We start from the raw sequence: 18314 nt of genomic DNA on the forward strand, positions 1-18314 counted from the left end.
TTTTTTTTGAGATGGAGTTTCACTCTTGTTGCCCAGGCTGGAGTGCAATGGCGTGATCTTGGCTCACTGCCACCTCCACCTCCTAGGTTCAAGCTATTCTCCTGGCTCAGCCTCCCAAGTAGCTGGTATTACAGGCAGCTGCCACCATGTCTAGCTAATTTTTTGTATTTTTAGTAAAGACGCGGTTTTACCATATTGGCCAGACTGGTCTCGAACTCCTGACTTCAGGTGATCCACCTGCCTCAGCCTTCCAAAGTGTTGGGATTGCAGGTGTGAGCCACTGCTTCTGGCCATACATATTGGAAAGTTTCTGTTCAAAACTTATATCCTCCAGATTTAAGTTTTAATTATAATCAAATCTGAGTTTGTTTTTTTTCAAGACAGAGTCTCGCTCTGTCGCCCAGGCTGGAGTGCACTGGCGCGATCTCAACTCACTGCAGCCTCCACCTCCTGGGTTCAAGTGATTCTGCCTCAGCCTCCTGAGTAGCTGGGATTACAGGCACCCACCACCATGCCTGGCTAATTTTTGTATCTTTAGTAGAGAAGGGGTTTCACCATCTTGGCCAGACTGGTCTTGATCTCCTGACCTCATGATCTGCCCACCTTGGCATCCCAAAGTGCTGGGATTACAGGTGTGAGCCATGGCACCCAGCCAATTCTGAGTTTATAATGGACTTTCTGTTTTTTAATTCTACACTATTAGTCCTCGTCTTGCTCATCTCATGTTTTCTGTCTGTCTCTGTGTAGCATCTGTGTAATTTTTTAGATCTTTATTCTAGTTTTTAATTCTTTTTATAGCAGTTCATTCCCATCTGTTTTTAACCTACCCATTAGTTAATTTGGATAATTGTCACTTTTATAACTTCTATTTGTTTTCAAGTTTGCCTGAGACATTTTAATATCATACTTCTTGTTTATATTTTAGATTTACTCCTTTCTATCTTTAATCTTAACTACCCATTTCAGATAAAGAATATAAAATCTAATTATCTCCAAGGATCTCATTATGCCGTGTTTTTCTTCCCATTCTTTTGGATGTTTTCTTGTTTGTTTGTTTGTTTTTTCTGCTGACTCCCTCCTAGTGGTCCACCTTCTTGTGCATTTTAAATTTGTATTGTAAGTTCATGTTTGATTGGACTTTACCTATGGGAATCCCATGATGTCTGGATCGAGGGTGTGTGCTTCTGTAGAGATTATGTGTTTCTCTCTTCAGGTGTCTTGTGTGCTACCATCGAGAACCACTGAAAATTTATTTAACTGGGATTACGTAAATCATGTAATTAGTATAAATTTGAATCTAAGGTTTGTGAAAGCCACCCTGTGTTTGTGAATTCTCAAGTATGATTTTTCCTCCTCTATGGAGAACCCAGGCCAGGATAGATAAGCTTCTTTTGTAAAGTCTTTATTGCCAGACACATTTTTAAAAAAACATTTCTCTTTTTTTCTCTTGAGATGTGGTTGTAATACTAGAAGAAAATGACAATATGCTGTTTGGAGAGTTTTTGCCAAAAAAAATTGCATGTAATTAAGTATCTGTATTTTATTTCTTAAGATATTCATGAGTCAAAAAAATTTAAAGTAAAAATTAGTGAAACTAAATATATTAGTTTAGTATATTGAAATATAAAAAGACAAAATCATAACAGTGTAAGTATAGCTGTGCAGTATTTTAATTATTGATAAATTATTACCAATAATTTTTTACTAGCTAATTTTTGTATTTTATGTAAACATGAGATTTTACCATGTTGCCCAGGCTAGCTCAAGGTAAAAAATGAAGAAAGTTTCCACATAAAACACTGAAATAAAATAATTGATGTTTCTTTTAAAGCAACCTTGAAGAGCAAAATTTATTAATGGTATTATTATTGAGTTGAAAAGTAATTAATGTTAAGCAAATTTTTCCATTGACCTAAAAGGCCCTTACTATATGCTACACTATACTATACCCTACTCTATACACTAATCAGGGTAATGGTGAAAAAATAAGTATAATCCAGTTCTAAATTTCCTGTGACTCTTTTATCATCAGATAATACTATCTCTTGTTTGATGGCTTCGAGGACTTTTTTTTGAAAAACTTTTTTTTGTAGGGATTATATAGCACCTTTATTTTTTTATTTTTTATTTTTATTCTTTGAGATGGAGTCTTGCTCCATCACCCAGGCTGGAGTGCAGTGGCGTGATTTTGGTTCAGTGCATCCTCCACCTCTCGAGTTCAAGCGATTCTCCTGCCTCAGTCTCCCGAGTAACAGGGACTACAGGCGTGCACCATCACAGCCGGCTTATTTTTGTATGTTTAGTGACACGAGGTTTCACCATGTTGGCCAGGCTGGTCTTGAACTCCTGACCTCAAGTGATTCGCCCACCTCGGCCTCCCAAAATGCTGAGATTACAAGTATGAGCCACCATGCCTGGCTATAACCCCTTTTTTGATAGCAAGCTATAGTATTTATTTTATTTTTTTATTTTTATTTTTTATTATACTTTAAGTTCTAAGGTACATTTGCATAATGTGCAGGTTTGTTACATATGTATACTTGTGCCATGTTAGTGTGCTGCACCCATATAATATTTATTTTAAAGAAAACATTTCCAGGTTACATTGTCTTTAGATTTATGATTTGTAGAAGGAAGTTATAATTCATTACTATTGTATTTGTTGTGAGTTGTGTCCCCCTGAAAAAATATGTTGAAGTTCTAACCCCCCAGTACTTGTGAATGTGTCCTCATTTAGAAATAGAGTCTTAGCAGATATAATCAGCTTAAGGCAAAGGCATACCAGATTTGGTTGGGCTCTAAATCCAATGACTGATGTCCTTATAAGAAGGACATGTGAAGATATAGGGACACAGACACACTGGGAGAATGCAGCATGATGATGGAAGCAGAGGATTGGAGTGATGTACCTATAAACCAAGGAGCACCAAGGATTGCTACAACCACCAGAGGCTAGAGAGAACAGGGAAGGATTATTCCCAAGAACTTTCACAACAGAGCATAGCTCTGCCAACATTTTGATTTCAGATTTCTAGTCTCCAGAACTGTGAGAGAATGAATTTCTGTTGTTTTAGGGCACAGAGTTTGTGGTAATTTGTTACAGCCTCTAGGAAACCAATACTGTGTTCATATTCCAGTGTTCAAAAAGTCTTCAAACTAGAGTAAGAATTCTTACAGTATCAATTTTGCTTAGTTGACCATTATTATCTCTGTGAAACTTGAGGGAAGAAAATTTTTCAAAAAACTATATAACCCATGTTTACTCTGGATGCTAATGATTCGGAGATAACTTTTTTTTAAATTTGGAAATAATGGTATTAGATTATCACTCTGAGTATTTTGGAACCGAAAATTAACATAAAAATTTGAAAGCTAGTACTGTAATTACGAGTACAATTAATGTACGTCCCTTCATGAATTCCAGTTTTGTCTAGGAGGTTCAGGTGCAAGACTAGTCTCCTATACTGTTAGGGCAGATGTGGCTTTAAAAAAATTGTTTTATTTTACGTTATTTTAAGTTCTGGGATACATGGGCAGGATGTGCAGGTTTCTCACATAGGAAAACATGTGCCATGATGGCTTGTTGCACCTGTCAACCCATCACCTAGATACTAAGCTCCATGTGCATTAGCTGTTTATCCCAATGCTCTCCTGCCCCCCTGCCCCCCAACAGGCCCCAGTGTGTGTTCCTCTCCCTGTATCCTTATGTTCTTATTGTTCAGCTCCCACTTATAAAGGAGAACATGCAGTATTTGGTTTTCTGTTCCTGTGTTAGTTTGCTGAGGATAATAGCTTCCAGCTCCATCCATGTCCCCACAAAGGACATGATCTTGTTACTTTTTATGGCTGCATAGTATTCCATGGTGTATATATACCACATTTTCTTTTTCCAGTCTATCATTGGTGGGCATTGGAGTTGATTCCATGTCTTTGTTATTGTGAATAGTGCTGCAGTGAACGTATGTGTGCAAGTATCTTTGTAATAGAATGATTTTTATTCCTTTGTGTATATACTCAGTGATGACATTGCTGGGTCAAATGGTGTTTCTGGTTCTAGGTCTTTGAGGAATCACCACACTGTCTTCCACAATGTTTGAGCTAATTTACATTCCCACCAACAGAGTAAAAGTGTTCTATTTCTCCACAGCCTTAGAAGCATCTGTTGTTTCTTGACTATTTAATCATCGCCATTCTGACTGGTGTGAGATGGTATCTCAATGTGGTTTTGATTTGCATTTCTGTAGTGATCAGCGATGTTGAGCTTTTTTTAATGTTTCTCGGCTGCATAAATGTCTTCTTTTGAGAACTATCTGCTCATGTCCTTTGCCCACCTTTTAATGGGATTATTTCTTGGAATTTGTTTTAAGTTCCTTGTAAATTCTAGATATTAGACCTTTGTCAGATGGACAGATTGCAAAAAATTTTCTCCCATTCTGTAGGTTGCCTCATCATTCTGATGATAGTTTCTTTTGCTGTGATGAAGCTCTTTATTTTAATTAGATCCCATTTGTCAATTTTTGCTTTTGTTGCAATTGCTTTTGACATTTTCATTATTAAATCTTTGCCTGTACCTGTGTCCTGAATGGTATTGCCTAGATTTTCTTCTAGGGTTTTTATAGTTTTGGGTTTTACATTTAAGTCTTTAATCCATCTTGAGTTAATTTTTGTATAAGGTGTAAGGAAGGGATCCAGTTTCAGTTTTATGCATGTGGCTAGCCAGTTTTCCCAGCACCATTTATTAAATAGGAAATCTGGCCAGTGTGGTGACTCATGCCTGTAATCCTAGCACTTTGGGAGGCCAAGGTGGGCAGATTGCGTGAGCTCAGGAGTCTGAGACCAGTCTGACCTATATGGTGAGACCCTGTATCTACTAAAAATACAAAAATTAGCCAGGTGTGGTGGTGTGTGCCTGTAGTCCTAGCTACTTGGGAGGCTTAGGCAAGAGAATTGCTTGAACCCAGGAGGTGAAGGTTGCAGTGAGCCGAGATCATGCCACTGCACTCCATCCTGAGAGACAGAGCAAGACTCTGTCTCAGAAAAAATACAAACAAACAAATAAATAAATAGAAAATCCTTTCCCCAGTGCTTGTTTTTGTCAGGTTTGTCAAAGATCAAATGGTCATAGATATGTGGTCTTATTTCTGAGATCTCTATTCTATTCCCTTGGTCTGTGTGTCTGTTTTTGTACTAGTACCCTGCTGTTTTGGTTACTGTAGCCTTGTAGTATGGTTTGAAATTGGGTTATTATGATGCCTCCAGCTTTGTTCTTATGGCTTAGCATTGTCTTGACTTTACGGGCTTTTTTTTGGTTCCATATGAATTCTAAAGTAGTTTTTTTCTAATTCTGTGAAGAATGTCAATGGTAGTTTCATGGGTCCACTTGATCCAGAGCTGAGTTCAAGTCCTGAATATCTTTGTTAATTTTCTGTCTTGATGATCTAATGTTGACAGTGGGATGTTAAAGTCTCACACTGTTATGTGGGAGTCTAAGTTGTCTCTTCGTAGGTCTCTAAGAGCTTGTTTTATGAATCTGGGTGCTCCCGTACTGTGTGCATGTATATTTAGGATAGTTAGCTTTACTTGTTGAATTGATCTCATTTCCATTATATAATGCCCATCTTTGTCTTTTTTGGTCTTTGTTTAAAATCTGTTTTGTTAGAAACTAGGATTGCACTCCCTGCTTTTTCCTGCTTTCCATTTGCTTGGTAAATTTTCCTCCATCCCTTTATTTTGAGCCTGTATGTGTCTTTACACATGAGATAAGTCTCTTGAATATAGCACACCAATGGGTCGTGACTCTTTATCCAGCATGCCATTCCCTGTCTTTTAATTAGGGGCATTTAGCTGATTTACATTTAAGGTTAATATTGTTATGTGTGAATTTGATCCTGTCATCGTGATGCTAGCTGGTTATTTTGCACACTTAGTGTAGTTGCTTCATAGTGCCATTGATTTTTGTACTTCAGTGTGTTTTTGCAGTGGCTGGTAACACTTTTTCCTTTCCATATTTAGTGCTTCCTTCAGGAGTTCTTGCAAGGCACGCCTGGTGGTGACCAATTCCCTCAACATTTGCTTGTCTGAAAAGGATTTTATTTCTCCTTCACTTATGAGGCTTGGTTTGGCTGGATATGAAATTCTGAGTTGGAAATTCTTTAGGAATGTTGAATATTGGCCCCCAGTCTCTCCTGGCTTGTACGGCTGCTGCTGAGAGGTCCGCTGTTAGTCTGATGGGCCCCCCTTTGTAGGGGACCTGACTTTTTTTTTTTTTTTTTGAGACGGAGTCTTTCTCTGTCGCCCAGGCTGGAGTGCAGTGGCCGGATCTCAGCTCACTGCAAGCTCCGCCTCCCAGGCTTACGCCATTCCCCTGCCTCAGCCTCCCGAGTAGCTGGGACTACAGGCGCCTGCCACCTCGCCCAGCTAGTTTTTTGTATTTTTTAGTAGAGACGGGTTTCACTGTGTTAGCCAGGATGGTCTCGATCTCCTGACCTCGTGATCCACCCGTCTCAGCCTCCCAAAGTGCTGGGATTACAGGCTTGAGCCACCGTGCCCGGCGTGACCTGACTTTTATCTCTGGCTGCCCTTAACATTTTTTTCCTTCATTTTGACCTTGGAGAATCTGATGATTATGTATCTTGGGGTTGATCTTCTTATGGAGTATCTTACTGGGGTTCTCTGGATTTCCTGAATTTGAGTTTTGGCCTGTCTTGTTAGGTTGGAGAAGTTCTCCTGGATGATATCCTGAAGTATGTTTTACAACTTTGTTCTATTTGGGTGCCCCAGTCAGTCATAGGTTCAGTCTTTCTACATAATCCCATAGTTCTCAGAGGTTTTGCTCATTCTTTTTCCTTCTTTTTTTTTTTTCTCTAATCTTGTATGTATGTCTTATTTCAGCAAGATAGTCTTCAAGCTCTGAAATTCTTTCCTCTGCTTGGTCTGTTCAGTTATTGATACTTGTGGTTGCATTGTAACATTCTTGGTTGTGTTTTTCAGCTCCATCAGGTCATTTATGTTCCTCTCTAAACTGGTTATTCTGGTTAACAGCTCCTGTAATGTTTTATCATGGTTCTTAGCTTCTTTGCATTGGGTTAGAACATGTTCCTTTAGCTCAGCAAAATTCATTATTACCCACCTTCTGAAGCCTACTTCTGTCAGTTCATCCATCTCAGCCTTTGCCCAGTTCTGTGCCCTTGCTGGAGAGGTGTTGTGTTAATTTGGAGGAGAAGAGGCACTCTGGCTTTTTGAGTTTTCAGCATTTTGTTATTTGATTCTGTCTCACCTTTGTTAGTTTATCTAGCTTCAATCTTTGAGGCTGCTGACCTTTGGATGGGGTTTTTGTAGGGGCTTTTTTGTCGATGCTCTTGTTATTGCTGTTTTTTGTTTGTTTGTTTTTCTTTTAACAGTCAGGCTCCTCTTGCTCTTCCAGTTGAGGTTTGCTGGAGGTCCACCCCAGACCTTCTTTGCCTGGGTCCCTCCACACCTGGAGGTGTCATCAGTGGAGGTTGCAAAACTACTAGTAAAGGTAGCTGCCTGCTCCTTGCCCTGGGATCTTTGACCCAGAGGGTCACTGAACTGATACCAGTGGGAACGCCCCTGTATAAGGTGTCTAGCAACCCCTGTTGGGGTGGTCTCCCCCAGTCAGGAGGCACAAGATCCAGGACCCACTTAATGAAAGCACTCTGACTACCCCTTGGCAGAGGGGGTGCATTACACTGGGGGGAATCCCACTCATCCTGACTGCCCAGATTCCTCACAGTTGGCAGAGGGAAAGACTAAGTCTGCTGATCCATGGAGACCACGGTGCTCAGCTCAGTCCCTGGGAGACTAGAGTTCTGTCTGCAAACTTCTGGCTGGAGTTGCTGAAATTCTTGCAGGGAGGCCCCACCCAGTGAGGGAGTATGGTCAGGGTCCGACCTAAAGAGGCAATCTGGCCACCGTCTGCCACAGCCTCTGTGCTGCGCTGTGATGAATTCCTCCTGGGTCTAAACTGACCATTTTCCCAGGCACCCGCAGAGGAGAAATGGCAGACTGGAGCTGCAGTGGTATCTGCTGCCCTCCCCTAGGGAGCTCAGTCTTCTGAGGCAGCAGGCAGCCAAAGTCATGACGGCCGCCCCCTGCCCCGGGAACTTAGTAGTAGTCTTAGACAGTCTCTAGCTAAGTGACCACTGAGAATCTGTGCAGCTTTGTGCTTGGGACTCAAGGAACTGGTGGCGTGGGCTCACAAGGGGGATCTCCTGATTCACAGGTTGCACAGATCCGTGGAAAAAGTGTGGTTTCCCATGCGGGAAACACAATCACTCACTGCCTCTCTTGGCTGGGAGTGGGAGCTCCCCTTATCCCATGCAGCTCCCAGGTGGGCTGTCATGGCTCCCGGGTGGGCTGTCATGGCTCCCGGGTGGGCTGTGGCTGCACCCTGCTTTTCCTCACTCTGCATGGGTCATGCCGACCACCTCGTCAGTCTTAGTGAGAGGACCTGGATACCTCAGTTGCCGGTGTAGGATTCACTTGCCGTTTTCAGTCTTCTCGGTGGGAGCCTCTGATCACAACTGTTTCTAGTTGGCCTTCTTGGCCCCTCCCCTTCCAAATGTGGCTTTTTTACTCTGGTTTTCTGCTCCTCTTTTATTGTTGGTAACTAGAATATTTTTCTTATTTTTCAATGATCTCAACTATGAATTTAAAAGGATACTTACTATGTTAATCTTTGCTTAAACTCAACTGCCACCAGAACATTCAGTGAGCTTGTGGCAAAAAAGCTTGCCAGAGGGTGCAGCCCTCAGTGGAACAGTGAGAGCAGTCACTTGGTGAAGGAGAAGCTTGCCAGAGGCAGCAGGCCAGAGCTGAATGGTTAGAACCACTGCTTGGTGAAGAGCTTAAACTAGGGCAAAAGTCATTGAACTGTGAGGACTACTGCCAGAGAATCTTACTGAAGTCTGCAAACTGCTGCTCAATCATTAGAGCCATTACAGTGATGGTGGAGAAACTTGTTGGAAGAGGCAGTTGGGGCTGCCACTGTGGTGAATGCTATCAGGTCCCCTTCATGCCAGTGCCCTGGCTCTGTTGGTAAAACAGCACACTGGAAGAAGGGAGTCACTTCTGTTTTGGCTTTGTAGTGTCTTTCCAGCTCCCTCTACTGGCAAGCTAGTAAAAAAGTCTGTGAGGCCCAAAGTGGTGGATTTGGAAGTGAGATGCAGTAAATTAATAACCAGCACAGTCTTCCCCTCTGGCTAGTCAGCATCCACAAGAACCTTTATACATACATTTGAACTTCAGTACAATCACAGAACTAACCTTATGTTTCTACCCAAGAGATGCAGCTACCCTTGGTACAAGTGAAGCAGTTCTTACCCCTAAAGAGAGAAGACATACAGTTCCAACAGTCATTGTATACATTGCTGACTATATCATTTATTCTCAAATTTAGTCATGGTCTTATATTCTTTTACACAAAATTTAAAGTTAACCTCCAACAAACTCGTGTAAAATATTAAGGAGAAAAAGGAGAGAAAAGTAAAATAGTTAATATACACAAATAAAGATATACATATAACACTTATGCAAAGTTAGTATAGTCTTTATTTCTACAACTGGTCATAAGGCTATAGTTAATATCTATGACTTTTTTCTTGCGCTAACCATTCCATATTGTTCTTGTCCTTAGCCACAACCCCAGGTGGTTGTGATGATGTAACCAGTGGGATAACCCAAACCTTCATTACTGAAGCATCTGAAGAAATGCCCCTTTTCCCCTGGTTGCTGTCATTTTCCATTAAGCTTTACCATTGGTCATGGAGGGACTAAGAGGTGTTGCAGCAAATCCTCTTGGTTCCAGACATAGCCCTCTTTGCTTTCATTATGTAGCAGCAACTCAATTCCACTTTGTAATCAGGATCAGTCACACCAGCCAGAAGAGTAATAACTTCATTGTTTTCCTGTTGGTTTAGTGACATAAGGAGCTCACCATGGCTAGGTGGCAGTCTCACCTTCCAATACAATGGAACTATTGTTCTGTCCCCTAGTAGAAGCATTCCCCCTGCTCTTGGGAGCTAATGCTCTGAATCAATAGGGTTCAGAGTTACCAGGATGCAAAACAAAATTGTGCAAATTGATTATTAGATATAATAGTGAGAAGGGCCACTCTCAGTTTCACCTTTTGATTTCCAGACCCCTGAATTCTGTGAGGTAGACAGCACTGTATAATGGTTTATGATTCAGAGCTTATACTGCACCCTGTAAAACAGATACCTAGTCTTTTGAGGTGTTGTTTCCCAAATGGTGCCATACATAAGTCTTCAGTTAGCCATTCTATCAGCAGCTTTCTTTGGGAAATGGGGGTATGTGATAAAACCAGTTAATTCCATGGGCACAAGCCTAATGCTACACATTCTTTGCTATGAAGTGCATTTCTTTGTCAGAAGTGTGAATTCTATGATGATAGTTAAGGCATCCTGTGTGTCCATGGATGATGATGCTAGTAGAAACATTATGAGCAGGGAAAGTAATCCAGAATTCATGTCTATTCTACTGAGTGTAAATCTTTGTCTCCTCCATAATGGAAGAGGTCCAGTGTAACTAGCATCCCATCAGTTAGCTGGGTGGTCTCCCTGGGGGAATGGTGTCATATCAGAGATTCCATTGGTCTTTTCTGTTAATAGATTAGACACTCAGCAGTAGTGACAGCAAGATCAGCCTTGCCATGAAGTCCACATTTCTGAGCCCAGTCATAGACTCTGCCCTTGCCACCACTGAGAGCCCACTGGGCAAGTGCTAGGTAGCTAGGAAAAGAGGCTGACTGATATCCTCAGAGAGTATCATTTTGTTCATCTGATTATTGAGAGCCTCCTCTGTATTGGATACTTCGATGAGTATTTTCTAGGACACAAAATCTTCATAGCCTGTCCCCTGAGAATTGCATCCACACATCTATTTTCTAGCCTCCAATATTTTATTCCTGTTTCTTCGAAGTCCCTATCATTCAGTTAGCCATTACTAATGAACCAGTGTAAATCTGTACGTGCGATCATCTCTCACTTCAAAGTGGAAAACCAAATAGACTGCTTGAAGCACTGCCCACTGGGAGATTTTACCTACAATGCTGCTTTTTGGTGGGTCACTCCTGAGTGGGGCTGTAATACTTTCAAGTAGGTACCAACATATCAATAGAAACTTAAGTCTGACTCACAATTTTTTCTTCCTCAGTGAACTGATAATAAGGAACACCCATGAGGCCACAGACATAGACCGAGCGAGGAAAGAGGCATTGCAGCAAGAATTTTTTTAAGAATTTTGAGGCACCCGTTTATGTAAATTACTTGTAACTTCCAGATCTTTTACGTTTGGTCTTTTCCATTTGATGCATTGCTGCTGTGCACACCCAGTCTCTGGCTTGGTTAGTCATGTAACTTTCAGTTCATGATAGGAAGCTCAGGACACATAGTTACCTGATACCCTGTAGTTAGGCATTTCCTCTCTAATAAGGGCTGGTAGCAAGCAAGAAGCTGATTCTCAAAAGGAAAATAATTATCTATAAAGAGGACATAGATTTGCTCTTAAGTCCTACAGTTCTGCAGTATGATTCTCCTTTGGTAGCTTCTAGAGGATCCATAGAGCATTGCTATTTACCGTACACACTTTGAGTATTATTGGATCCGCTGGATCATAGGTCCAAGTGGAAGATTAGCTTGCCTTATTTTGCTCTAGTCTTCACTGGAAGCTGGAAGCCTTGTAAGTGACTTGATAGATGGGTAGAAGCAGCCACTCAATGTGGTATATGTTGCTTTCAAAAGACCTACCAAGCATTTTGCTCATTTTGTTCACAGTAGGCAATGGCAGGTACAGTGACTTATCTTTCACATGGGATGGAACATCTTGACATACATCAGATCATTGGACACCTAGAAACTTCACTGAGGTGGCAGATCCCTGAATTTTTGTTGGGGATTATCTGCCACTCTCTTGATTCACATATCTTACTAAGGTTTCTAAAGTACTTGTTGCTGCCTGTTCGGCAATCCACTCAGCATAATGTCATCAATGTAGTGGGCCATATAAATGGTTTGTGGAATGTCAAGGATATCTGTGGATGGTATTATGGCAGAGAACAGAGAGTTGAAAATAGTCCTGAGGCAAGGCTTTGAAGGTGTACTCAGGTATAAGCCCGGTAAAGACAAATAGCATCTACTAATCCTTACAAATTGACATGGAGAAAAAAACAACCAGGGCAGTAGCTGCACAACAAATGCTAGGGGCTGTATTGATTTGCTCCAGGGCAGATACTGCATTTAGAAGAACAGCTTTCAATTGGAGTCACCATCTGATTATTATCCACAGTTATTAACTAAAATTCATCTGATTTCAGCATAGACTCAACAGGCAAGTTTACATGGTAATGTGGTAGGTGTTCAGACTCCTGCACATTTCAAGTCTGTGGTGGTATTACTGATTTTTGTGATTCTCAGGCTTGAGGTTTTGTTTCTGGTTTATTGCCTTGGAAGGGAGGAGAATTTCCAGGGGTTTTCACTTAGTTCTTATTATAATGACTCTTACCACATGGATTGTAGAGCCAATGTGGAGGAGTCTACCAATTGCCACATATACCTATTTTAATTCAGGAATTGGATGCGTTCCACAAACCATCTTGGCCTACTGTGATTCAAACTTGGCTTAAGATCACCATAAGCTCCCATTTTGACTGGTATACAGCAGCAACATTTTGTGTTCCCAAGAATTATAATTTAGAGCCTATGTCTAGTGTCTAGTAATCCTTGAAAATTTGAGTATTTCAATTTCCCCAGTTCACAGTCATTCTATAATAGTAAGTGGCTACAGAGTCCTCAAAGAAAGATGTTATATACTTGTGGTAGTGCTACAGGGTCCTTCCTCATTGGCTGGCCTTTTCTTCAGTCAAGGGGCTCTGAGTATATGAATTGGCTTAGGTGTGAAAACTGAGAATCTATGATTCTCATTATGGTGATTTAATTTGAGTCAGGTTTCTAGTCACCAGGTATGGAGGTTTCTCTATTATACAAATCAAACATTCATCTAGTAGCCTACGCATCTACTTCATTCCTAAATAAATGGGATTCATTAGCCACCAACAGAAATCTCCAGAGGCTAAAACATTGTGATTATCAGTACATTCCTGCTGTCTTTTTCTGTAAAAGCATCTACCTTTACAATCCAGAGGTGGGTTGGTTAAATGCTGCTACTTGGCCTCTGATTCTCCATGATTATCTCTGTTAAATCAGGGAGGCTGGCTCAATGGCAACATCTCCTGTGGCAGGGGTATCCAATCTTTTGGCTTCCCTGGGCCGCATTGGAAGAAGAATTGTCTTGGGCCACACATAAAATACACTAACACTAACGATAGCTGATGAGTTTTTAAAAATCGCAAAAAAAGCTCATGATGTTTTAAGAAAGCTTATGGATTTGTGTTGAGTCATATTCAAAGCCATCCTGGTCTGCATGCCACCCATGGGCCACAGGTTGGACAAACTTGTACTATGGTCATTGCTGACTTATGTATGAGAACAGTCATAGAGCTTTTTGAGATGCAGATGCTGCCCTTAATATATTTTTCAATGCATTAGTGAAGGGACTATTTTCTAGACTTTCTTGGGGGATGTAGTTGGATGGATGTGCAGGTTGCATATGAAAAATCTATTCAAACATTCTTACCTCCCTGAGCTTTTAGGTTCATTCCTCTCCATGAGGTGTCAGCCCATGGGTCAAAGCCAGCCCACCTCCTGATTTTGTAAATAAAGTTTTATTGGATCACAGCCATACTCATTCATTTATGTATCATCTAGGGCTGCTTTCACACTATGATAGCAGAGCTTAGTATTTGTGACAGAGACCATATGGCACACAAAGTTGAAAATATTTACTATTTTGTTATTTAAGAAAATGTTTGCTGATCTCTGTCCTAGAGTATGCTGCAGTTTGACCCACGTTATAAGTAGTGACAGCAAAGGAGGGGTTGTGGTAATTCTTCAGAAAGATGAGCATTTCCCTGCAGGGCAACTGCCCCAGAAGGTCAGCCTTCTCAGACACAGGGAAAGCAAGCTATTTGCACTGGAAAGTGAGACTCAGAATAACAGAAGTTTGAGTTTCTCAGCTTTATTTAAGTCCAACCAGATATCCCCATTCCAAGTTTCAGAGTGCCCAATTAATGCCTTAACTTTCGCATAAAGAACTTGGCGAGGCTGTCAATTCAATTGACATTGTAAATTTGCAACTCACACAATTATATTTGTGTTTAATGTTTAGTAATATCAGTCCTGTGGATTTAAGATGCCAGAGATTGTTTTAGACTTGCCATGGAAGCATTCTCTACTGAGACCACAACTCGTGCTCATAGTTTAAGGGCCTGAGTTTTACTTCTTTCTGTAAATGTTCCACACTGTCAGTAAAATCTATTGCACACCACAATCCTTATCATCATCACTATGGTAATACTAAGGGCAGCAGCCTTATGGGCTCCCAAGGTGCTTAGCTCAGTAGACACTTACCTCAGTAGACACTTTATCATATCAACAACAGGCGATAACTTGATTAATTGTGATACCAATGTATACCTTGTGTTGTTAGCATTCCATTTCCCATTGGTAAGGGCCCAGCACTGTGCTCAAGCCCAAAGGCATAACTAAGCCAATCCATCTTCGATGGTCTCTCTCCGGAGACCACTTCAGTACCAATTCTCTATCTGTCAAGAGACAGAAATTACCCCCAGTAATTTGAACAGAAAATTTAATACGACTTGTTAACTAATTAAAGGTGGTTAACTACTAAAAGGCATAAAAGAGGATTCTAAGGGGTGTCACCCATGGGCTGACACCCGATGGAGAGGAATGAATCTAAAAGCTTAGGGAGGTAAGAATGTTTGAATAGATTTTTCATATGCAACTCAGAAGTAGCAACTCCAAGCAGCTGCAACCCATAGGACTAATGAGGAATTGACCTCATGGAGGGGAAGGATGGACCCTCCATTGACCCTCTAGCTCCAGCACATGGTAAGAGGGAAGAAGTCTTTTCCTTGTGCTTTGGCCTTGCAGTGTCCCTCCAGTGTATCTACTGGCAAAATTCAAGTCAACTAGCAAGAGAAAACATACTACAGCATCCAGTTTCAGGACCACGTAGCAGGGAACAGAAGGCTGGATTTGGAACTGAGAGGCAACCAATTAATAACAAACTCTTAACCAGTTTATGGTTGTAACTACTATCTGTGTGCGACTGTGTCCCATATTACATCTTGTCTGTTCTTCTCCCTTGAGCTCCTGAAAAGGATTCATATATTAAATTGTCTTCTTCATGTCTTCACTTGAACTTCTCATAGGCATCTTTAACTTAATTTGTACAGAACTAAGCATTGGTTGCTCCTCTAGTTTATCCCATCTCAGTAAATGGCATCACCACTCAAGCAAAACCATGCCCTTGATGCCTTTTACCCCACAGCCAGTTGGTCAAAGTTCTACCAGCTCTGTCTTTGAAATATATCCAAATCTTATCACCTCCACTGCTGCCACCCTGCTCCAGGTCACCATCATCTCTTGACTCTCAAATCTGATAAATCATATGTTAGATTTCTTCATTTCCAATGTGTGCTTGATAATTAAATGACTACTTGTTCTCAATTTACTCTATAACTTTTCATTCTATATATACCCCATCCTTTCCTCATCAGATTTCATACAAGATACCAAAATCCTTAGGGCTTTTGAATATGTTTGCTGCAACCCTTGCTGTTAGGGTAAGTCTTTTTTGTGTTTATCAGTGCAGCACTAACCCTTAGTTTTACTAATTAATGTTAACATCATTAATGACATTAATGAATGATATTAATTTTATCATTAATAATAAAATTATTTCATATATGGTTCTGAAACTTATATAGATAGATATATCTTGCTACCGTTAATAATGGCCTATTATCAGATTTTTAAAAATAGTTTCATAGGCCAGGCAGTGTGGCTCACGCCTGTAATCCCAGCACTTTGGGAGTCGGAGGCAGGCGGTTCACCTGAGGTGAGAAGTTTGGGACCAGCCTTACCAACATGGTGAAACCCCATTTCTACTAAAAATACAAAAGTAGCCAGGCCTGGTGGCACATGCCTGTAATCCCAGCTACTTGGGAGGCTGAGACAGGAGAATCACTTGAATCCAGGAGTCACAGGTTGCAGTGAGCTGAGATCACGCCATTGCACTCCAGCCTAGGCACCAAGAGGGAAATTCCATCTCAAAAAAAAAAAAATCATTTTTATAAAGATGACTTATTTCTTAGATTTCTGTTTTTTTGGAAAGGAGCTACAAAGGTAAAACCTACTCTGCAAAAAACTTCCACGTATATCATTGGCTTTTTATGTTAATTAAAATCTCATTAGTTTTCATCAACTTAATTTCTTTTAAGGTAAATATCAGTACTTGCTTTTGTTGTATTCAGAAGTGAGTTTCATTCCTGGTTAGAATTCCATACCATTGACTTCTATAGAAAACTTTCATCTGTATCTCTTGATTCTTTTTTAATATTGATTTGAGGCCATAATAAAGAGGCAACCTTTTTGAAATAATAGATTCTTTTAGCAAAGACTTTTTTTTTTTTTTTTTTTGAGGCAAGGTCTCACTCTGTAACGCAGGCTGGAGTGCAGTGGTGCAATCACAGCTCACTACACCCTCAGCCTCCTGGGCTCAGACAGTCCTCCCACCTCAGCCTCCTGAGTAAATGGGACTACAGATGTGTGCCACCATGCCTGTCTATTTATTTACTTACATACCTGTCTTCCCATCCCTCTTCTCTCTTCCCCCTTGCCCCTTGTCCTTTACCCTTTGCCCCTTCCCCTACTCTGTCTACTGGTAGAGATGGGGTCTTTCTCTGTTGCCCAGGCTGGTCTTAACCTCCTGGCCTCAGGCAATCCTCCTGCCTAAGCTCCCCAGAGTGCTTGGATTATAGGCATGAGCCACCACACCTGGCCCATACTTTAAAAAAGGGAGGGAAATTGCCTAATATACTCTTTCTCTTTCAGGTGGGAGGTGTTGCTGTTTTTCTCCTGATGGTAAAGCTTTAGCCGTAGGTCTCAACGATGGAAGCTTCTTAATGGCAAATGCAGATACTCTAGAGGATCTTGTGTCTTTTCATCACAGAAAAGATATGATTTCAGATATTCGATTTTCACCTGGTAAGATCCATTGAAATTGTATTTGCGTATTAACTTGGGTCTGGCATGATACTTGGGATTAAATGTATCATGTATAATTTTTATTAACTGTTATATTATCTGAGAACTTAACTCTTTTACTAGAGGAAGCAGTGTAGCAAGAAGTAAAAGCCCTGTTGTTAGATTGGTGCAAATATCTGTCTTAGTGCCAATTCTGTTACTAAATTTTCTGTATGACTTGAGCCAGGATGCTTCTCTGAGCTTTTATTTCCTCATCTGTGACTTAAAAGGGGCTGGATAACTGTTTTCATTATATTCTTAATGCTTTTGAAATTGCACTCATTTTACTCCATTAACTTCCATGTGTTCATTATCTACTACAAACTTACTGTAATGCAGCAATTACTAATGTTAAGGCAAAATTTACTTATGTTGGTTTAGTTCCATTTTTTTCTCAATTTAGAGGGAGTTTTTTAAAATACAAAGTATCAAAACTACATCATACATAGTTTTTGACATTTGCTTCCCACTGAACTAATTTGTTACACTAAAAAATTATTTTGTTAAGTTTAATATACTTGAAAAATGTTATCATTTGTCATTTGACACATCTGTCTTCTTATTATGAAACAACTAAGATTCCTCCATAAAGAAAAGGAAAATTAACTCTAGTTGCAGAGTGTAAAAAAGTATTTCCAAAGATAGAAAATGTCAAGCAAATATGTTTCTATTATAGGTTCTGGGAAATATCTTGCTGTGGCATCCCATGACAGCTTTATAGATATATACAATGTAATGAGTAGTAAACGAGTAGGAATATGCAAAGGAGCTACCAGTTACATAACCCATATTGATTGGGATATTAGAGGTAAGACTTTAAATAACTTAATATTTGATAAAAGTTTCATTTGATTTAGTATAGCTATATTAGAGAAACAGAAAAGTGATTCAACAGATGAGTTTAAAAGAATTGGGGAAAACAACCATTATTCTCAAAATTGTTTTTTACTATTTTACATCTGAAGATGAACACTATAGAGTTGAGACTTTTTCTTTTTTCTTTTCTTTTTTTGAGACAGGTCTCACTCTGTCACCCAGTCTGCAGTGCTGTGGTACAATCACAGTTTACTACAACCGCGACCTCCTGGGCTTAAGTGATCCTCCCAACTC

The 18314-nt window shown here is 40.3% G+C and overlaps 1 protein-coding gene across 1 annotated transcript in view; it reads left to right on the forward strand.

Moving 5' to 3' along the window:
* The window catches only part of EML5 (echinoderm microtubule associated protein like 5), a 200798-nt gene that overhangs the window by 132585 nt on the left and 49899 nt on the right, over positions 1-18314 (forward strand). The window contains exons 23-24 of the mRNA XM_011949800.1: positions 17013-17165; positions 17881-18012. Of these exons, the coding sequence (XP_011805190.1) occupies positions 17013-17165; positions 17881-18012 (285 nt within the window). The remainder of the gene's footprint in view (positions 1-17012; positions 17166-17880; positions 18013-18314) is intronic.

Source organism: Colobus angolensis, unplaced genomic scaffold (assembly GCF_000951035.1).
Source record: "Colobus angolensis palliatus isolate OR3802 unplaced genomic scaffold, Cang.pa_1.0 Scaffold3, whole genome shotgun sequence".
NCBI classification, from domain to species: Eukaryota; Metazoa; Chordata; class Mammalia; order Primates; family Cercopithecidae; genus Colobus; species Colobus angolensis.